Source organism: Nymphalis io, chromosome 14 (assembly GCF_905147045.1).
Source record: "Nymphalis io chromosome 14, ilAglIoxx1.1, whole genome shotgun sequence".
Classification (NCBI taxonomy): domain Eukaryota; kingdom Metazoa; phylum Arthropoda; class Insecta; order Lepidoptera; family Nymphalidae; genus Nymphalis; species Nymphalis io.
Window position 1 is genome coordinate 970,890 of NC_065901.1, and position 24,060 is coordinate 994,949.

At 33.8% G+C, this 24,060-nt stretch overlaps 2 protein-coding genes across 2 annotated transcripts in view; both read right to left on the reverse strand.

The window, feature by feature from the left end:
* LOC126773400 (WD repeat-containing protein 61-like) overlaps positions 1 to 24,060 on the reverse strand; it is a 146,834-nt gene that overhangs the window by 67,189 nt on the left and 55,585 nt on the right. The gene's annotated exons all lie outside the window — the stretch shown is intronic.
* LOC126773401 (forkhead box protein L3) lies at positions 22,594 to 23,933 on the reverse strand. Its single transcript, XM_050494343.1, has one exon. The coding sequence runs from the start codon at positions 23,930 to 23,932 to the stop codon at positions 22,976 to 22,978; it is 957 nt and encodes a 318-aa protein (XP_050350300.1). The 5' UTR covers position 23,933; the 3' UTR covers positions 22,594 to 22,975.

A 24,060-nucleotide genomic window follows, 5' to 3' on the forward strand; every position in this document is an offset into this window, starting at 1 on the left:
TATAATCAAATCATAGCTGGACAAAGGCCTTCCTTAAGGATTTCCATGATGGCTGGTCTTGCGCTACCCGTATCCAACGGTTTCCCACGACTCTTAAAATATCTGACCTGGGGTTCGTGATCGCCACTCAAGAATCTTTCTACCCCAATGACGTCAGTTCTACGAGTGACTTCCCCGCCACTTCAATTCGACACAGTGCACATTATTAGCCATCTAAATATTTGATAAAAACATTAAAACATAACTGGAAGAATTGATAATATTGTATTTATCCAATATCATTTATGTTTCACGAGATATAGAGCGTTCAGTTCACTTAGCTACATAACATCGGCTGCATCAGGCTGCGTGTGCATTAGCGGATCTGTAATCAGGCGGCATTCGCCTCTAATCACGCGAGCGGTCGTCTGTTTTACCACGCCGCCGTTACCTTCTACAAATTAGATTTAGGTTGAGTACTCACTATACTTTTTATATTTAAAATACGAGAAGTAAAAACAAATAAAATATTTGTATATTTTTATCTTAAAAAACATATTGACCAATGTTACACTCAAATTAATAAGTAATTATAGAAACGTTTTTATTAAAATGCCTATTATACAAACGTGAGGTACAATGAAATCTGTACATATAATAAAACAGAAGAATATGTGGGCGATAAAAAAGGGTAATAGAACAAGAAAATGCATTTTTAAATATATCGTAATGAAACCGATTTTCAGCGCACGAAGTGGCGGGCACCAGGTAATATTAGGTATATAGCTGTAAGCCTATATATATATATATTATATACATATATATCTATGAAACTATCATAGTGATCGGTTAAACGGTGTTAAAGTTTATTAATCTCAAACATATATAACAGTATTCTATTTATATATAAGATTATAGAAACACAAATTTGACTTCGAAGTTGTATGATCATAAAAACCAGAAAAAATAAATAAAGCAGTTAACCTAATATGTACATTGTACCTAATTGAAATCTCAGTGTAACGTTTGATATGAATTGTAACAAAAAGTCGTATGAATTAATTGAAATGCTACATTACGTCAGGTTCAAATAGGTGCACTACACAAGTCGCATTACAAATATAAAACAATCATTTGGACGGCTCAAAGAGCGGCGTGTAACGCAACATCGTATGGTTATGCCCCGAGTCACAGGCGACGCTTATACAAAAATCAAAATAAAATACATTTTATTCAAGTAAGCAGTGCTATTATGTGACAACTGATTTCATTACTTATCTGTAAAATATTGACAGCCGACTTATGGTGATATACTATTTTGATGCGTGTTTTCTTGTAATGATTTTGTTTTCAATACAACAATATTTAATATGTACAGATATATATATATATATATATATATATATATATATATATATATTTTATATTTAAAGACTTTATGTAATGTTATAATTATTATTTTCGATTCGATTTCTGAGGTGATTTTCGAGCTTACTCTTACAGAATGGCCCTGAACTTACAAGCGCTTTAGAATCGTAATTTTACAAGATTTATTAATCGTAACAGTACTACTGAAGGATCGACAAGAAACTCAGTAGTTTCTCCATCTTTTAAATGACATAAAAATGTTTAATAATAAAATTTCTCAATGCATTTGCCTCTAAATCACTTCTCTTAACCAATGCTTTGGGACTCAAAGCAAAATAAGTAGAAAATTGAGTCTCAAGGAATAATTGTGTAAACTGATTAATTGAACGACTGACCGTAATGACTTACTTTCAAGCTTTGTTTGTATGTCTTTTATAAATCATAAGAAAATAATATTTGTCAAGCCATTCTCTCATTAATCGGACCTCAAACTTCCTCGCGCCTCGTCATCGCGGCGCCTTTCATAGCACATCTCAAACGTTTGGATCCTCCCCCACAAAAGCCTTAGCACAAAGAGTTGCGTTTGCCGCCTCGTTATAAAATCGCCCAAACAATACCGCGGTATCGCTTTCGGAAAGAATCAATCGAATCAAATTAATAAAGAACATCGATATTGACAGCCGCTATAGTTTGAGCCCTCTGTGTGTTTTCAATGAAACAATGGACGGGTCTTTACTAGTGGCAATTATGGGGCAATATGGTAAATAAGGCGGTGCGAGATTGCAGCGGCCATATTGAAAATAAAGGTGCGCCAATCAACGCCACGCTGTCTGCTTACTTTTGACACGGGACCTTTGTCGTCTATTCTAATATTATTACAAAAACTTTTTCTAATCATTGTTTTTAATTAATTATTGAAATAATTAAATAGTATTTGTGCTATGTCTAATCTTATTTTACATCTTAAAATTATTACAATAGTCATATTTAGTGAAGAAAATTAGTTAATAATTGCCTATGTATTTTTATGTATCTACCAATATAAAGAAGCAAGCAAGCAAGATTTAAATTAGTTGTAGATATTCTATGAAAAAAATAAGGAATAGACTGATTTTGATAGAACTTTTACTTGCCTCATATAATCCTTAAATCTAACGTAAAACGACAATCGTAGATATACAATCCAGTTTTGAATTCAATTCTTCATACGAAATTACTCATAGATTTGTCTCCCACTTCTTATGTAAACAGTTTGGTTCGATATACAAAACAATAAATGTATTCACCCCTCATTTAAGGGAGCGTGTGTAAAGCGATGTGGAGCGAATGCTGGCACATCGCACATACCTAATAAACATTACCGCACAAACAGCGCGCCGGAGGCAGCAGCGTTGGAGCCGAATTTGCATAGTGCCGACTCCTCCTGGCACAGGGTAAAAACGTCAGCTCACCAAGACTTTTTACTTACTTGACGGGCCGGTTTGAGTGGTTGGTAGATACTTGCCTTTCACGCCGAAGGTGTGGGTTTGATTCCAACCCAGGATAGACATTTGTGTGCATAAACATGTCTGTTTGTCCTGAGTCTGGGTATAATTATCTATATAAGTATGTATTTACAAAAGAAAAAGTAGTATATGTAGTATATCAGTTGTCTGGTTTCCATAGTACATAATATAAGCTCTGTACAAGCTTAATTTGGGATCAGATGACCGTGTGTGAAAAATGTCCCAGGATATTATTATTATATTATGCTTTAATCGACACTTCTGAAAACTATTCATATATTTACAAATTTAAAACAGAAAATAATTTTACATTTGAATAATATTTATAGAGATTTATTATACATTACTAATTAATTTCGAATTTAAACAAAAACTAAGTTCGCTTATACCTACTTACATATTACATTTAATTTTAGATTAATATAAATATATTTTTAAATTAAACATTGAATTGTCAAATTGTCGATAAACATTTGAACATAATCAGTCATCCTGGAAATATCATTTTATGTTAATTTAATATTTATATTAGCGCTTAAAAAAAAAGCGTTCGTTGTTGACGTCACCCATGGTTTGAGATTGTGTGAGTATTGTTTTCTGTTACATATATGCAATAGCAATTCACATTAGTTTTAAGATTTCATTAATATTATTAATTTTCATAATTAGAAAATTACATTTTGATGTGTGTAGGTATGTGGGTGGTTATAGTAACCGTATTTTCATAATCGGTTAATCCCCTCTGCGGTGTTACGTTGTTGAGAAAAGAAAACGACGCGCTTCTCCCACTTTCCAAGGTTTATTCAAAGGTTGTTGATCAAAGAAAATATGGGTGACCTTTATGTCAAGTTATATGTCAGTATAACTAATTTAATAAATGAGTGTTATAATTTTTTTAATATGTAGCCCCTAGACGCCTCACCGTAGGGATCCTTCGTAAAGGTATGTTGCACCGCATCGCCTAGCCCTACGGTAGCTACGCCACTAAGTAGAGAACGTTTGTGTACTAAAAGGTATCATAAAACTAACGAGTTTATATATATATAGCACACCTTGGGAATAATTTAACCGACTCTAGGCCGTTTCATATAATAAAAATGACAATAAAAAAAAATTGAATTGCATTGAATGATATTTTCAAATTCTTTTAATTTTATGTTGCGTTTCGTAACTTATTAAAATACAATTCTTTTAATTTTATTTCAATTAGAAATTATATTCAAATTGTAATCTAAATAGTTACAAAACGCAACATAAAATTAAAAGAATTTAAAAATATAATTCAGTTTATTAAAAAGTAGTAAGTGCGCTTATTTAGTTTGTTGTTGAACAGCTAATTTAATGAAAGTGCTTGTAAATTACTTTATAGAATAAAAGAAGCCTTATTGTCTACACATTTTGATGGTGCAATTATGCTCACAGAAGTTTTTTTTAAAGAAGATTTTTCAACCACGAAGACACCGAGATGAAATAAGGCCCGAATGACCTTTACACAAGAGGTCCTTAGTATGGTTTACACTTTTCACCTAGTAGTGTAAACTTTTTGGGCGTTGAACATAATATAAACAAATTGTTAATACGATTCTTTAGTACTTTAAAAAAGTTCTACAAAATTAGCTATTGAAATTCAGTTATCTGATATTATTTATCACTCTGTGGCGCTGCCACTTGAACGCTAACCTAATACGACGTATGTCAGTTACTCCTGGCTACGTGCTGGGAAATTGCTCTTGTGTGTAAGGGTTACTCGCTTGATTTTCGACTCGCTACCTCATTCTGAATACTCAGAATGTAGATGCTTTGTACGGACATAATCCCCTCGTACGTAAGACAAGTATATAATATGTGATTATACTGGATAAAATTATAGTGGCGAGGACTTTTCACTTTAAAATTATTTTTAACATTAATAATGACATTTAAATATTATGTATTTAATAACGTAAATAATATGAGAGGCTAATAAAGATAATCTAATATCAAATTAAAAGTTTGGCAGAATGATTGTGGGCTGAAGCTGAAGCAGTACCAAGAGAGACGAAAAATAAATATTAAGTCTTAAATTATTTCGATAAGCCTCTCCTAGTCCGTTTTTAATTATCTGTGATTTATGATTAATTTATTATAATAAAAAAATAAGGACAGCTAAACAATATTTATCATGAAAATTAAGAAAAAAATAGCAAAAAATGTGTGGCTAAAATTTTGTTGCAACACTTTATTCATAGAGCAACAGACGAAATAAAAAGCTTCTAAAAGTCTCACTATACAATGACTTCAGTGTTTTATACACTTTCGAGAAATATATTTTTTAAGCGTATACATAAACATACAATTATAACGAAATAGATATTTAAAATAAAGAAAGTTCAATATTCAAAAACTCAAGGCTCACGTTTAACTTACACTAAAAGAATGTAAAAACAAACAATACAGAGAAACAAACGAAGAAGCAAACAATATGCATCTTGAGTCAGCTTGAAATTACCTTCGTACTCGTAAGTCTAATGTCTCATTGGTCTAGTGGTTAGCTGATGAGGGTGCAGATCCCGAAGAAGGCTTCAAATCCATCAAATTTCAAATCATTCAAATCATGGGTCAATAAAGTTATCGAGTGTACTGTTAAAATATTCTTAATAGAAACTTGGTGTTTGGAAGTTGTTAGTATTACACTTTCTTGACTCTCGATTCTCGATTTCTCTCGTGTCGAATTTTCAACAAAACCATCCTAGAAACAAGATACATAACAAAGTACAATCGCTTAACAGTTGCGTTAGTTAACTACACAAATATATATAAATATACTTACGATTTACTTATGGACTGTTAACCGTGTGATTTTAGGTGAAGTAGAACAGAAAAGAACAGTTCGTACCCTATATCAACTTGTGGATGTCGTAAGGACTGATTTTTGAGATTTCAATGTTAAGCGTGACCACGGATACCATCTACACACAGCGCATTAACTCCGTACCGTACCGTAACAGCCTGTGAATGTCCCACTGCTGGGCTAAAGGCCTCCTCTCCTCTTTTTGAGGAGAAGGTTTGGAGCTTATTCCACCACGCTGCTCCAATGCGGGTTGGTAGAATTCACATGTGGCAGAATTTCAGTGAAATTAGACACATGCAGGTTTCCTCACGATGTTTTCCTTCACCGTAAAGCACGAGATGAATTATAATCACAAATTAAGCACATGAAAATTCAGTGGTGCTTGCCCGGGTTTGAACCCACGATCATCGGTTAAGATTCACGCGTTCTTACCACAGGGCCATCTCGGCTTAACGCATTAACTCGCATAATAGTAACCATGATTATGGCATCCCATTGGAGGAATTGCATCAGCCGCAGGCAGTAAACTCTTTCAAATATTATATATAAAGGGGCTTATTGCCTGTGATAAGAGTAATGGTTAATTCTTCGTCTAGGAAATCGGGATTGGAATTTGGAACAATGCTACTAGGTTTCTCGCCACCATTCCATTCGGTAATTATTTGTACAGTGGCGATTTTTAATTTTGATTTTTATTTATTTAAGTGTGAGCTGAGATGGCGTAGTGCTTAAAATCTTAATATCCTATTTTATTTGTGCTTAGCGGCCGAGAAAAAATTATGAGGAAACCTGTATAGATCTAATTTCACTGAAATTTTGATACCTGTGTATCCCATACCCGAATTGACACAACGTGGTGGAATAAGCTCCAAGCCTTTTCTTAAAGGAAGTGGAAGTCTAAGTCCAATAGCGGGACATACACAAGTTTTTTTTTTTATAGAATAGGTAGGCGGACAAGCGGGCCACCTGGTGGTAAGTGGTCACTAACGCCCATAGACCCATGCGCCAGCAACCTTGGGAACTAAGATGTTATGTCCCTGTGCTTGTAATTACACTGGCTCATTCACTCTTCCCAAACTGATACACTGGTATTGCTGTTTTGCGGTAGAATATCTGACGAATGGGTGGTACCTAACCAGACGAGCTTGCACAAAGCCCTACCACCAGTAAACTAGCTGTTATTTTTCTTTTACTATATATTTATGTCATCGACGCAAATAATTCTTATGTAAATAAATGTACAATTAAACTAAGTACTAAATTATTACATATATATTTTGTTGGTTAATAAGGCAACTATTATTATACAATAGGTATATAAGCTAACATGTTAGTGGCAGGAATTGTTAGTAAACACGTATAGATTGACTCAATGTGCTTGTTCTCAATGTTATTGTAATGCGGTGGCCTGAGATCAGTCTATCCTCAGAACGTAGGGAACTTACTGTTACACATGCGGAATTGATGAGAATTTGGAGAGCATTTTTTTTGTTTCGTATCTTTCAGATCAAAACATAGATACCTACTCGTGATTTTATCTTGAAATAGCAACATTTATTAATCATAATAATATTGTATATCAAATGTTTTATTAATTTATTTATATATACTTCATTGATATATAAAAAATAAGAAAATGGTAGCATGTTACTGACCACTTTAGTTTTAGCATGTGAGCTATTGTAAACGTCTTAGCTGATTAGGTCTTTTGGTTGACATAAGCAATATCTTTAAGTAGAACATGACGCTCAATAATATTATGTATTGCTTTACCTGTAAAATGGTGCCTGATCAGTGTTGTTACAGACATAATATATTAGTTATTATTTTCATTTTCAACATGATAAGTCATCGTTTGGTGATTTCATTGGTATCTTGCGGTCACGCGGGTATCAAGAAAATGAAGCCTGTTTACGATATGAGTTGTAACCCGAGACGGCTCCTGCATTGTTGTCAGTGCTCTTATACGCACTCGCCGCACACACTACGAGCTAGGGACTTTTATGGACATTTATTTGTTGTTCGAATTCAAATATGAACTCATTTATTTAATATAGAAGCATTATACTTATTGAAAAACGTTTGTTTAAAAATGACCCTGAAATAAAAACCGGCGCGGCGATGGATATTCAGTAGGTTTATTTATTTATTTTTTTGTGCATTATCATAACAAGTTAATCAATAAAATCAATCATCGTTTGCCAAAATTATGTAATATACATTGTAAGGAGACGCTTGGGTAATCCGGTTGTAATGGAACAATAATATTACGTTTGAATATAAACTTAATGTTAAACATCGCCCATCAATGTAAAGGGCATCTTTTGGGCTATTGTTTTACCCACAGAGGAGAAAACACCACAACACATCGAATAAAAAAAAAACGAATATATATATTTGCTTTTAATCATATATCGTTATATGTATACTTTATTTATTACATTATGTTTCATACATATAAATTTAAATAAAACGTCAAACGTCCGATCCATTCGTAAGCAGCCAGCCCTCATCGTCCGGCTGAGATGTTTGTACTGTTCGTCTCGATGCGTATTTATTTACATATGTACCCCGATGTGTTTCTAATGAGCTTCTCTGTTTTCTCGATGATAAATAAAAGCGCTGTTATATCAACTACCAGTCTTTGTGCTTTGCGTGCACCGTCCGTAATTACATTCGATCGTACGTTCAAATATTTGTCCAAAACTTTCATCCATTAATGAGCTACCGATATTATTATATTTGGAAGTTTTTACGTAATATTTGAGACGGTATTTTATAAAGTAATTAATGATGTATGCGTTTAACCAAGTGTTTTATGTTTGATCGGTTTATATTATATTTTGTTTGTTATTCAAAAACGTCAGGAATTTGAAGAAATCCAACAATAACATTGATCGTTATGTAAATATGTAATGAAGTTGACAAAAGGAAATGTGCATATTTCTCGTAGACCGAAGAGTGGTTTGTTCGGTCAATAAATATTGTTAGTTTAGTTTTTGCTATCACGTGACAAAAAAACTTGAAATAAAATTCGATTTAAATTTCTACTTCTTAATACAAAACTGTCATATTATTATACGTAACTTTATAAAATAAACTGCAGATCAATAATACAATGCGTCTATTTATTGACTGTGGTGTTGTGACGAGTGATCACAATTAAAAAAAAAATTAAAACTCACAATAAAAAAAAACATATGGATATAAATGTTGTTCCAAATATGAAAAAAATATAAATTACACAAAGGAATGTGCACACGGCACATTGTATTTACAATTTGACAAAAAGATATAAAGAGAGTACTTTACAGAAAATGTCTCACTCCTGCGCAAAAGTCTTCTTCTGTCGTGAAGAAGAATTATCGTTATTAGTAACTTTGCTCCAATTATTATACACTAAACTATTAAAACTCATTGGCGCTTGACAGGATTTAAAACTGCGTTCTTCGTTTATGTTCCTCTTGTGCTTGGGTAATCGAATACTTAAATATAGCCATATATATCTGTTATTTATTAATTAAAATCAATACTTATAAAATCGTTTGTCTTTACGTGCATTTATAACGCATGGCGATAACTATTAAGTCAAGAAAACTGAAGTTTGAAACATAGATTTATTTTAAGACATTATAAGCATTCGCTAATAAATGATTATTGGAGTTTTAACTTTAGGTTGGGGGCTTATGTGAAAGGTAACTTTGTATAAATTTTACTCATTTGAAATCAGGATGGGCAGCTAATTTTTTTATAAGACTCATATGTGTATTGTCATCAAATCAATTTATTAAAAGAACATTCCAAGTAGTATAAAAGTCCAAGTCATGTCGACAAATGTTCGGTTGTGTGGTTTTAAATAATCCGAGGACAGTCTCCAGTTTGCGCCATTGTGCCTGAGCCAGTGTCAACACTTGAAGCACTTCCCCGAAGGGTTACGTCTAGCTTTCAAAACTTCACACTCACAAAAGACTTGTTTACATTTAAATTACACATAAAAAGTTTTAGAGCATATTGCTTTTATAATGTATTGAATTCATGCATAAAAGAATATTTTTTAGTCAGATATTTAATTTATCATAAGCGGTTTGGGTTTCAACGTAATAGTATTACTTGGTGAGAAAAATTTGGAAAAAAACTTCTAAAGCACTCTGTCTTATCGCCTGCTATATGCCACTGACGACAGGACATCCAAGCGCTGTATGTTTACGCTCACCAGAATTGTAATTGCGGTTCAATGGAGAAATTGTGTTAGCGTTCCTACTACTATACTATTCAAGAGCACGAATTTCCGTAAAATCATAATAAAAAAGCAATTAGATACATGTTATTTCTATTTTATAACACAAACACTCCCACATTTATGATATTAGTTTTTTACTCATTGATTAATTTAATTCATATGATATATCGTATTATGTATCTGTAAAATGCCACAGATATTATTAAATTATTCATAAATAGATTTTTTATTTAAAAAAATATTGTAAGTATGGTTTATTACCTAATACAAGGTTTTATAGCTGGATATAAATAGGTATATATAGGTAAATTTAAATCAGCTACTAGCGTGTGGATGAGACCTGAGCCTCTCTTTATCATTTTCTTGACATATTTGACATTAGTTTACCATATATGATTGCTTTATTACGCTTCAACATATCTGATGGCGGGGATGCAGACCGGCTCCCTGCCTTCACCGGCTCACTTAGTAGCTACGGACCCTCCTTTTTAAAAAAGGTGGCAGGTTCGGGATGGATGCGGACTGCCCAAGATCGGGATGGTTGGCGTTCTATGGGGGAGGCTTTCGTCCAGCAGTGGACGGCAAAAGGCTGAAAAAAAAAGGTAAATTTAGTGGTATTGAATCGCTTAGAATAGTACTTTAATATGGCGAGATGGCCCAGTGGTTAGAAAGCGTGAATCTTAACTGATGATCGTGGTTTCCAACCCGGGCAAGCACCACTGAATCGTCATGTGCTTAATTTGTGTTTATAAATCATCTCGTGCTTGACGGTGAAGGAAAACATCGTGAGGAAACCTGCATGTGTCAAATTTCACTGAAATTCTGCTACATGTGTATTCCACCAATCCGCATTGGAGCAGCGTGGTGGAATAAGCTTCAAACCTTCTACTCAAAAAAGGACAGGAGGCCTTCACCCAGCAGTGGGAGAATTAAATGCTATTACTGTGTACTCTAAGAAAAAGAGTTACTCTTTTCCTACGTTACTCTTTTACTATGTTTTTTACCGGTCCTTTTCTTTAGAATCAACATTGTGAAACGGTAGTAACTATGCAAAATTTTAGTATTCCTGAGTAAAGTATTTATATTTAGATATAGTTTAAAATTAAAATTCAAAACACAAAAGTCAAATACGTTTGCCTATAAATTGGTACGTTAACTAAAATGTGACTTCCTAAAGTTTTTATACTTATGATATCATATTAAAACAAATATCAAAGAGCTCCTCTTGACACTGATCGCCGGATAAAAATGTTTAACAAAACATCGTCATAGAAACCACTTTAATACACCTCCACACAGCGTATCCTCCGTATTATTGTAAACACGAGATTAATCAAAGATACATTCTATTACATATTTACGTCTAACGAGCTTGTCAATGTAATGTTTGTGAATAGCTCCTCAATCGTCGATCTTTTTTTTGTATATCAACTTATCTAATTATTAGTACTGTAGTACCTTTGATTTCAGAATATATAAAATAATCATTCATAAGATATCATCCGTTTATTTATCAATAATATTTAGTAGGCAAAGATTTAAATTTTTTTATTCATATTTAATCTATATTAATATTATAAATGTGAAAGTAATTTGATGTAAACATAATTTGATGAAATTTAGTATGAGGCAAACTTGAGCCCCAAGGAAAGACACAGGATATTTTTTTATTCCTAACACCTACCTTTTCTTCCTAAAACGCGGGCGAAGCGGCGGACGAAACCTAGTATCAAATATTGTGTTATCATTTCGATGGATGACGTAAGGCTCTCTCTGATTCTATATTTAATATCTATTACTGAAACATCTAAGTCCGTTTCATTTGATTAACTAAACTTAATAAAAGACAAATTACTGGGCAATATTGCCTCATATATATTGCCTCATCATAAATTTATAATAATTGAAGTGGTGTCAAAGTTGCTGCTCCATTTAAGTCACAAGGAGACTGGGGTTCAACACAAACACGCATCATATGAACACACACAAACACAGAAACAGCACAACAATTTAGAAAAGAAATAAAATAAATTTATGTATGTATTGCTGTGAAATCGGGGCCTCTTGCCATTAGTACTGTTAGTTATACCAGTAACTTTTGAATTTGGTCTCTGTTTAGCAAATTATAGTTTTGTTACATATAGCAACTGAAAAAAAATTGAATTCAATTCAAACTTTGTTCGTAAACTTCATTGTTGTAAGGACTTTCACTGGAAGTCAACAGTACTCATCTGGATATTTTAAATATCAAATTAGCTTAAAAATAATTTTATATAAATTAATTATGAGATAACCTATCCCATAATCCTGAAGTCGAAAATTAATAGAAACATCAAGTCGAAATAGGTAAGGGTTACAAAATAAATTAAGAGTAATTGACATAATTTTATAAGCTACTTATAACAGGGATAGATGATGTAGGAATCAAAACTTTCTCCAATATAATCGCGATCCCTCGCCCCAGCAATCAGCATCTGTTTCCTTGTCCCACAATTAAATGTGTACACGCGACCGACTCTCAATGCCATTCATTCACATTCACATTATGGGAATAGTCCGCGAATTATATTCGCTTCACTGTTTCTGTTCCGGGCTCGCTGGATCGAAAACTCAGGATTTTCGCGCATATTTGCTTTCGATTGATCAAATGACATTTATTATAGTGTAGTATAAGTCACGGATATTTAAAGTGTCATTTAATTGAAATTACAAATAATGAAGTCACGACATGTTTTTTTTAGCCTTTTGCCGTCCACTGCTGAACGACGAAACCGGGGAAGGTTTCGTCGTTCAGCATAGAACGCCAACCATACCGTACCTGCCACCTTTTTTTAATCATCACGACATGTTTAGCGATTCGGAATTTAAAAAGTTTGATAATATTTATGAACTCAATTCTATTCTAATTAATTTTCATTAATTTAATGGTGATGATGGTGATATTCTAATGACCGATTATAGACTTTTTCAACAGAGAAATGCCAACTGCGTAGGAGATATTATAGTGCGGCCGTGTGCGCGCAAACACAGGTGTACTTTCTATTCTCTTACACTTACTCATAGTTCGATGTCGCAACTCAACACGACCGTAGAGAAATTAGGTGCAAGGCTTTACATGCTTTATTGGAAGGAGTATGATTTTGCCCATAAAACTACTAATTTCCACGCAGTCCCCACGCAGTTCCCAGGAGCAGACTGGCATCAATTTCTTGGCATGAGAACCCAATAACTTTTACTTCCTGATACGAGATTTAATTAAACCAAATAAACAAGAACTATAAGATTAAACCCAAGATCTGAGGACACAACTAGGTAAACAAGGTAAACAAGGCGATTAAAATGTTTGTAAATTGATCAAAAAACAAAAAGATTCAAAAAGGCATCATTATTTTTATTATGTTTATTATTATTAGTAAATATTTTTTACCCATGAAAATACGTTTCATTTGAAACATTTTACACAAACAGTTCGTTTATTTTGTTCGGTTATTGTGTTATGTTTCAAAAAATATATCATTCGATTGCATCTTAGCAAAGATTGTAGTCTTCAAATGATAGTTAGGTGAACCTAGGGTTAAAGCAATCGTGCGTCTGATCGGTTGTGGTGCATGCATTACAATAGTAAACATCGCAAACATAAACTTCAAGACTATCATTTCTGTCTGTCTGTCTCTGATGTATGCAAAAGAATTGTAAAAGGACAATGTAAGAGATTTCTTATATCTAAGATAAGTCTTTAATGGTAATTTTTTAGATTAGACCACGGAGTTTTCTGTCTTCTTTTTATTTATTTGTTATCTGATAAGCATATACATCTGATGGTAATGATATTATTGTTTTTTATTAAAAAATATATTGACGTTCAAATTTTTGTAGTTGGAGCAAAAGTTGGAAATTTTATTTTTATGTTAGGAAGTCAGATGAGCAAATGAGCCCCCTGAACTATCTAAGATTTTATGTTCCGCGTGCCTATAATTATATGTCTCTCATCCATTAAAGCGTATGACTTGGTGATATAATAACACAAAGTTTCGTACCGATGGTACGGTAACTTTGTCCATAAATAACCAAATGACAACGTTAACGCCATCCTAATCAAGTGCACAAGCGGAATCACTCTCCACCGTAAGGTAACAACCACGTCCTGAGCGGAGGTTTAATCTCATAGCAGACTTTTTCAGAATAGACTTCATTTGGACCGCGACGGCTCAAAATTCAAGGCAAAATATAGTATATATACTCGCAAACAACAAACATCGTAAGTGACTTAACAAAAGCATCGTAAGTGACAAAAATGATTTAGTTATTCCTTAGATTGCGATAGCTATATTCTAAGTTATCTTTATTGCGTTTGTCAATTAAAAAGTTCACCTCATCCTGTTATCAGAATAACATGATGATTCTATAAAATAGTTGTTCAATTCGTTTGAATAGGAAATATAGAATGAATAATATAAGCAAATAGTTCAATTTCCTGGCATATGCCTGTATCGTTTGCTCCTGTTCCTGAACCCTCAGCTGAAGTGCGAATCTGCGGGCGGTCGACACTTCACGCCTCTTCAGTCCTGTTTGTTTTGTTGGCGTTTGAACTAACTATACAACCATCACCCCTCTTTTCTGTTACGGTAATATTTCTTGCTGTTTTAACACTTATGTACACGAAATAGTGATGATTTTTGGATGGTGCTTAAATGTTGCTAGTATAATTCAACCTAACGTACCTGCTATCCCTGTTTTCTCGAGTGTTGACCGGGTATATTGCGCAATGACGCCTTTAATATGCCTTTTGACAGATATTAAGTTACTTGTAGGACTTTTTGGAACTGTGACAACAATATCAGATTTTATAATATTGAATGTCTGTTGTTTTAGGTAAAGTAATATATTCATTGTTATTATTATTGTATACTGTATTGTATATAAGGAATCTAAGCAGTGTCATATTTAATAACCTCAATGCTTACTTTATGTGCACCTTATCTATTAATAAAATGTATACATGTTAATAAAAGATGGCATCGCTAATATTATTCATCTAGTAAATAAGCCCATTTCACATTTGTGTTTTGACAAGGTTCGTTTGAATATAATAAATTTTATTATTAATATTCTTTATGTTTATTGTTTTTGAGTGTTCGTATTATATTCCATATTATATATTATACATATATAACAGCCCATAAATATCCATAGCACTTATTTATGTATTTATACATTCGTATTAGACAGTAATTCTCTGTGAGGATTTAAATTTGAATTCACGACTTTGTTTTGCTAACAAGTACCTATCCGATGCAAAATAAAAATAGTTCGTTAATAAATAATTCAACAAAAAAAAACTACACTGTTGTCAATCATAGAGGCGATGATTTGTTATAAAAATAGTGCGCGTCGCGACCCGCGGCGACCCATTCAAAATGCTCACCGATTCTGACGCATTAACACCTATTACCGAGCACCCTTTGTCCCGCGCACTTCACGCAAAATACTACACTTTCCTTTTTACTGTTTATTGTTATCGTTTGTTTCGGAGCGCAAACCGTTCGTCGACAATGCGCCAGTCGGTGCGGCTGGATGGGCGCTTTCAAGTTTCCAAAAGCGGTAATTTGCTTCATTCAGTCATTGTTGCCGCTAAAAGTCGCCTTTGTCGACACTTGACGGAATTGGGAGCGTTTAGATTCGGGAATGGGCAATTCGCGGAGTGGACGTTTTGCACCATTCGTTCACTCACTCGCTTTACGTGAATAGGTACATCAGCAGCTAATGGATTCTTTTAAGTCCAGAACGTTCTATTTTCAGATTTAAATTTCTGTACGAAGTATTTTGTTCGTATTATTTATAGTTATATTATAAATATTTGTTTGTTGTTTGTCTTATATGCGTTCCGAAACTATTGATCCGATTCTGATGAAAATTTGGTGGCTTATTCTGTGTACGCCCACGAGGATTACTGGCACAAAAGACACAAGATTTTTTCTTTTTATGTTGCTTCTTCGGTATAAACGTTTTATACACCCTTTTACACGAAAGAACCAGGATGGGTTCGTTCGTTATTAACAAAATACATTTATTTTTAGTAATATTTGAAACATAATTTCTTCGTATCGTACGATTCAATTTACAAATTTTTGCTTCAAATTACAAAGTTAAAACAGACCTTTTTACCTTTTTACTGGCAAATTAATATGTCATTTACTTCGATAAGGATTGAACAGACTTATATTACAATTGCACTCGTAACTCAGGTACATATTACCTTGTAGCTACCTAGATAACTTTGAACGAATGAAATCGCAGTAAACGGTTAATTCAGTGATCTATTCTTGTTATAAAAACTAAATTAACCGTTATTTTTAGCATTTATTTGTTTGATAATCTAACATATATTTAATTACTAACTAAGAAGACAGTATTTAAATTTAAACTAATGAGTTAATTAATTAATTATTATTTATTTAACATAAATGCGGGCGATGAGTTTCAAATTGTTCGTCTTTTTTATACGACTACGTTGTCCGAATAAGCGTATAGGAAACATTAACATTTGTGTGTTTGTCCTTCTCATTGATTTCGGCAATTTTTAAAGGGATTCTAGCCAACAGCGCAGGTTACCTATACAGTGCGCAAATTCAATTGGAAAACCCCAATAACAATTTACTGACTCGGACACTAGAACGTTGAAGCAAAATAAACCACATATAGCCTGTTTCAATCACAAGAGAGACCTTAAGACAAATAAAGAACTTTGACATTGACGCGATATCATTAGTCGAGTTCATGATTACAGTACAGTACAGTAACAAGCCGAGATGGCCCTGTGGTAAGAACGCGTGAATCTTAACCGATGATCGTGGGTTCAAACCCGGGCAAGCACCACTGAATTTTCATGTGCTTAATTTGTGATTATAATTCATCTCGTGCTTTACGGTGAAGGAAAACATCGTGAGGAAACCTGCATGTGTCTAATTTCACTGAAGTTCTGCCACATGTGAATTCTACCAACCCGCATTGGAGCAGCGTGGTGGAATAAGCTCTAAACCTTCTCCTCAAAAAGAGGAGAGGAGGCCTTTAGCCCAACAGTGGGACATTCACAGGCTGTTACGGTACGGGTACAGTAACAGGGAGAGGAGGCCTTAGCCCAGCAGTGGGACATTTACAGGCTGTTACTGATACTGACTGATATAATGATTATACATTATTAGCAAATCGCTTGGAATATGTAAATCCAAAGTTTGTTTATCGTTGCTTCTTCTTCGAATGGAATGGGCTATACCATATCTGTTATAGGAACTATTAGTTTGAGATTTATTATTTCTGTTCTGGTCCTTCTAGGTGTTCCTAACAATATTACTAGCACGATAATATACTTGTATTTATTAACATAATCACAATAATATAATTATTATTGCTACTCTACTGGTAGTAGGGCTTTGTGCAAGCTCGCTGGGTAGGTACCACCCACTCATCAGATATTCTACCGCAAAACAGCAGTACTTGTTATTGTTGTGTTCCGGTTTGAAGGGTGAGTGAGCCAGTGTAATTACAGGCACAAGGGACACAAAATCTTAGTTCCCAAGGTTGGGGGCGCATTGGCTATGTAAGCGATGGTTGACATTTCTTACAATGCCAATGTCTAAGGGCGTTTGGTGACCACTTACCATCAGGTGGCCCATATGCTCGTCCGCCTTCCTATTCTACAAAATATATATATATAAAATTTATTGTTTAATTTTACAGCTGGTCTCCGTTACAAAGGGTCATAGACAATTATCATTGTTTTAAAAACAAAACAAAACTCAGGATCATTGTTTTAAAAAGTTTTAAGCAAAAATATTGTATGTATTAAGTTTTAATTATGTTGTATGCATTAATCCAGATGGTATTTTTATGTTTAAATAAGTATTATACGAAGATTACACGATTTGTCTTGAAAGGCCTCGTAAGTTCTCATCCCATAGACAATGACAATGTAATAAGTATTATTTATTTTTAATATAAATAATCATTATGTAATTTATTATAATATTTTAAATTTATTTAGCTAATGTTTTTTTTTAATATAACTATTAAAAAAATCAATATTACTGATAGATTTATAAAAATATCTATTGCAATTTTTTTTATTTTACACAAAATACATTTAATAAGAGCTGGTTCATTTTTAGCTCGAAAGATCGGAATTGCGATTCAACGAGGAATAGCTTACAGCTTTCCTGCCACCACTCAACGTGGTCATGATTTATGCAGTAGATTTTTTTATATCCTAATTTGTCTTATTTAAGTCCTTAATATGAATGGGTTATATGTAAATAAATTTAAATTGATTTTTGAATTTTTAAAATAGTGGACTCCGAAACATCAGTCATTTGTTTAACCAAAACATACATACAAAAACATTACACCCTTAAAATATCTTGATACTAAAATCTAAAGAATTAGGAGAATATGTATGATTTTTTGTTTCCTTTTCACAAGAAACTTAAATCGTGGTTAAGAGATTGTATATATAGCTAATCTCTTAAACTTCCTTTCATAAATGCTAAATAATAATCAGGAAGTTGACGCACAGCCCTTCTTTCCTTTCACAAACTGTTTACTATTCGCAGATTACGAAAAATTCTATTGTTCCGCTGATAACGTTTGATAACATAATATTGGGTAACAACCATAGTATTTTTGCACGTCGTACCTATTCACTTAAACCGGAAAGTGGGAAAATATTTCGAGCAGGTGGAACGACTTTGTACCTTAGGTATACTTTTAAGGAATTAAAAAAAAAACATACTGTCAAATTCAATAAAAATTTGAATGATAATTCGAATTATTAAATTAAATTTGTCTTTGATAATCTAGTTTAGCTTTTATTTTGGAAGCTGACAAGCTTATTTTGATAAGGTTTAGTTGAACGCAACGGTAAAAAGCAGCACGTAAGAGGAGGATCAATATTATTTTGGTCTGGTTGATCTGGCTTACAGACCTTGAGGTCCTCTATTTAGTTTCTCGGTCGAACTAATGAAAAGTTATATTTTTTTGACAAGAAAAGTAGCGCCTGACTTCTCATGTTGGTGACTGACGGTCAGACTAGAGACTGTACCTGTGTTTCCGGACCTGTGGTACAGTTATTCCTCAGTACCTACATATCTCAACGATAATAGGATAGAATTTATCTCAAAAACATTATTTTAAATGTTTGCCATTTTATTCATGAATAATAAAATTTACTCATGGATAATAAAAGCAAAAAAAATATATATTTATCAACATACAATTATTCAATAAGCGAATTTCTATTTATCTAAGAACTACACATATAAGTACTTTTGAAAACAATATCAGGATTACCATACAACAATACGTATATAAAAACTTTCAAAAAGAATAAATACGTACTTATCTTTTGTTTGTGATGATTCATTTGGTACAAATCGGCTTGGCTTATAGGCGTGAGAGCGTTTTGCGTGTATTGTGATATGATTTCTTGTAACAAATTATATAATTGTTAAGGCAGTCTCGACTTTAAGGATAATGAGCTTGGAATGTTTCGGTATCACTAATGTGAAGGATTATTCATTGAACATTTAAGTTTCTTTTTTTATGTTATAGGTAGGCGGACGAACAAATTGCCACCTGATGGTAAGTGATTACCACCCATAGACATTTGGTGTGCCACCAAACTTAGGAACTAAGATGTTACGTCCCTTGTGCCTGTCGTTATACTGTTTCACTCATTATAAACCGGAACGCAACAATACTAGTAGACCAAGCCCTACCACCGAGTATAGCCATGAATCAGATTTTGGTTTCGTAATACCATATCCACTTCAAGATGATTTGGAACCGCACTTTCGTAGAATATAAGTTATCACCATGATAATTAAAATTTTTCAACGGTTTTCCAATGACGCGCAGAGATAAGGCAAAATAAATAGCCATTGCGTGTATAAATAAAGTTCATTCCGACACAGCTCTGGTTTTATTATATTTAGGTACTTACATATAGTCTATTGATTTATATTTGAATATTAATTTCATTGATCACTCCACAATACCGCACATATCTTTAGATTTAAACACACTCAATTTCTAAATCATCGAAACGATACTTAAATAAATATGCTTTAGATTGTTTTGGGTGCTTCGGGTACAGCGGCTTATGATTTATGATATTTTGTTCTTATTAATATCTATTCCTTATGTTCACTTATCTACAGACCCATGTGTTTCTTCCTTTTTTAAATTTAAACAATATTGCTGCAAATGAGGACCTCCATTGCAGCAATGTAACCTCAGGCATAATATAGCAATTTCGATCGCCAACGATTTATCTACTTACCTACATTTTTGCACACAGCATATGAGCTCTAGAATTTTTCCCGCTCCTTATCTCTATGAACTCGCACGTGTGAATATATATACATTGTTGATTAAAAGCTTCACTTAAATCTGAAGATTATTGAAGTTTTTTTTTAAAGCTTTCAAATTAAATTTCTAGAAATACTAGTGAACGAATAATAAGAAAAAAAACGATAAAATTACTTGATCATATTATGTTCATATCATTTGATTCATTTAATACGAAGAATATCCAAAATAAAACATTTTTGTTTGAAACTATGTATTTTTATTTAGATTTTGTACCAAATACCAACCGCTCGGTTGGGCAATGGTTATATTAGTAATAGGAATGGGAAGAAGCCGACTATACCGCGAAGGGGGTGTTTTACCATAGAATATAAAACCTTTCGTTACCGTTGAGTGTATCAAAAATGGAAGGGAGAAAAATCATTGAAAAAATTCTTGAAGATTCATTTCTGGAGTACATTATAAATCTCTATTACAATTTTCGGTAGATGTTCGTGCTATGCAGTGCAGTTGTTTCAAATGTATTAAAAAAAGTTCCTTAAATCAGCTTTCCCTTAAATCCGCAACTAGGCTCAAGCCTACTTAACCTACCAATAAATCCTCCACTGCCAATACTTTGTCAGCCGTCAGCCTTGGAATTAAGATCATACGATGTCCCTTGTGTTTGTGGAAACAACAACTTAAACCTTTTTAAAGGAAAGTCTTAGCAACATAATTTAGATAACAGTTCTTGAATCGCCTTATATTATTAGCTTTTAACAAATAAATTCGCGTTAATTTGAATTATTGTTTCCGAGAACGTAATCATTGTTGTTTAAAACTTTTACTAATGCGATAATAATTATGTTTTCTTTTATAAATATTTGTGTAACAATTTTGTCAATAATTTGTATAATAAGCGAAAGTAATTAACTAATGAATTAAAAACGAAGTCTTACGAAAACGCAACGTTAAGCTTGTCTTATCAAAGTTATAGATGAACTAAATGAGCTCTCAGTCGGTAGACTCTGTATCGGTTTTAAAATAAAATAAATTGTCAAAGATGCGGAGGCTTTTTTGCACACTTCAATAGCAAAAGTGTTGTTGATGCTTTATAAAGCGATATGACTCGGATATGTCACTAACTTTATCCTCTGTCCTCTTTATAGTTCACTAAAGCTGTTATATTGTATGTAATTTAAGTGAATTTATAAAGGCATATTTTTGTATTCACTTGATCTAACAATTACATTAATAACAAAATGTATGGTCCAAATCTTTTGACCGTCATCGCATGTTCATTATGAATTGACCTATCCGTCAATAGTCAAACAGAACTATTGAAAGATTGAGGACACGGTAACTTTAGAAAAACATGATCTATCTCAATTAGTTTCGTCTATAGTATCGTATATAGATTTTTCTTTATTTATTTTTTATTACAAAATTTGAATGACTATATGACTCATTTATAACTATTTTAATCATAGTAAGGGAAATCGGGGTGAATTTTAATTTTTTTTTCTTAGTCCAATTTATAATTTAGTTTCGCTTTGCTCTCTGTCTTATCACAAAATATCTATCAATCAGACTGAAATGAAAATATCAATTCTTACTATTATCGTTGGTGGTCGTTAATTTAACGTTTTTAGTGCATATTTATTGCACTGAATCTCTCGATTAGAATAAATAGCCTGGAAATTTGTAATAAAACTCTACCGAAAAGTTTTCTTAAATTGAAACGCGGAGATGGATATGAAAGTAAATAATTTTGGCTAGCATTCTTGCCACCAAAAACCCCTTTTTTGTTAATACCTGAGTTTCTTGAAAATTGTAAAAAATAAATTGCTGTATTAGAAGGTAATTAAAATATATACGTAGGTACGTTTGAATTTAACATCAATTAGTTGTCTATTTTATGAATTGTAATTATTATTGTGCATAATCTACTTATTAGATAAATTATCGTTTATAGTATATGATATTTAGTTGGACGGCTAAAGATAGAAAATGTTTAATAAAAACATTTAAAATACTAGGTAAAAACGTACATTATTTGCTTTAATTCAGCAATTGAAATAATGTTTAGTATGTCAATAATACGATTTCATACATATTTATTGTGGGTGGTTGGAAGCTAAAGAAAGTAAAAGAAATTCATATGTATAATTTCTATTTATTGGAATTTATAGACTTGTCTTACGATCTAACTAATTCGACAATCTAGTAAACAAATAACATTATGTTGAGGTTACTATAACAACAATGATAAGATATTTTAACTTTATATACAAATAGCTATGACGTATGTAGGTACATCTAAAGTCGCTTGGTCGTTTTTCAGACTTTAAAATTAATGTTAAGTATAAGTAGATTCATTATAAAACACGTTTATACATACAGTTATACACACTTCTAATAATAAATTTACAATAAATTACACTTTGTTTTTGGAAGAAACAAAAAAATGAACCATGTAGCGGTAAAATATATACGGTTGCTTCGATAAAGAGTTCAACGCGCGTTAAATATGTATGAAGTATGAAGTAATTGTTTGAGAATTAGTATTGAAGGAAGTTAAAATGGTAAACTGAGGAAGGAAAATAAGCACTGATTGAGTTCACTATGACTATCATTCTCTATTAATACTGAGTATTCACTATTCACATTTGTACAGAGAGTGGCTTAATCTTGCCATAATGTCCAGATTGCTTAAGTATCCGGTGGGTGCTGTTGATCTGGAGGGCTGGGAGGGGCCGGAGAGTGTGGTGGTGCAGCGTGTCGGCGTAGCTGCTGGAGGATCGCGGGGTCCAGCGCGGGCCACCAGCCTCCGAGCAGCGGGTAATGCGCGGCAGGCGTTAGAGGCGCCCGCGGCTCTTCCTCCGTCATTCGCACTTCTTCTTGATCGCTTGCCACTACGTCTATATCTTCTTCGATTTCCTCTTCTCCACTGCTGTCTTTTCTTGGGCGTTTCTCTGGCATATCATCTGGCGCAAGCAGAGAGGCAACATCAAATTGCCTCTTACGCGCCTGTGCATTGGCTGGTACCCTTCCGCCGCCCCAGAAAGGTAGAGGCAAAGCCGTCGGCGGAGGAGATTGTGGTGGAGGTGAAGGTGAATCCTCACCGTCATCGTCAACTGCTAGTCCCATATGTTTTCGCACTTTTCTCTGAGCTTTACGTCTTCTAAAATCACCTTTTCGAAAGTCCTCAATGTTTGCCGGGTGAATCGCCCAGTAGTGACCTTTTCCATTGGCTGACCTTCCAGCCTTAACAAAGCAATCGTTTAGCGATAAGTTGTGTCGAATTGAATTCCTCCAACCGGGACCTCTTGTTCTAAAGTAGGGGTAGTTGTCAAGAATATGTTGGTAGATATCGGATAGAACAAGTTTGCGTTCTGGTGAGCTTAGGATCGCCATAGCAATGAGACCGATGTAACTGTGTTGTGGTTTCGGTTCTTCGGGCTGGAGTGCACGTTGTTGAAGAAGTGACATGGAGAGAGCAAGACGTGGAGCATAGGGTCCATAGCATGGTGCCGGCGGGTACAGGCGGAGGCGTTCAGCGACGGCGTAGTTATAAAGCTGAAGTCGGTAGTGGTCGATCGCGGCGGCAGTTACAGCGGGCGCGTCTTTGGCCAACGGCCAGGAGCCTCCTTCGGCTCCGCTACACATGTTCGCGGTGGCGGTCGGTGCGCGAGTGCGGCCGGGCCGGAGTCAGCTCCAGCGGGCGGCAGCGCGCGCTACGCCGGGGGCCGCTCCGTCGCCGGCCAATCACCGCTCGCCCGCTTCTTGTATACGTG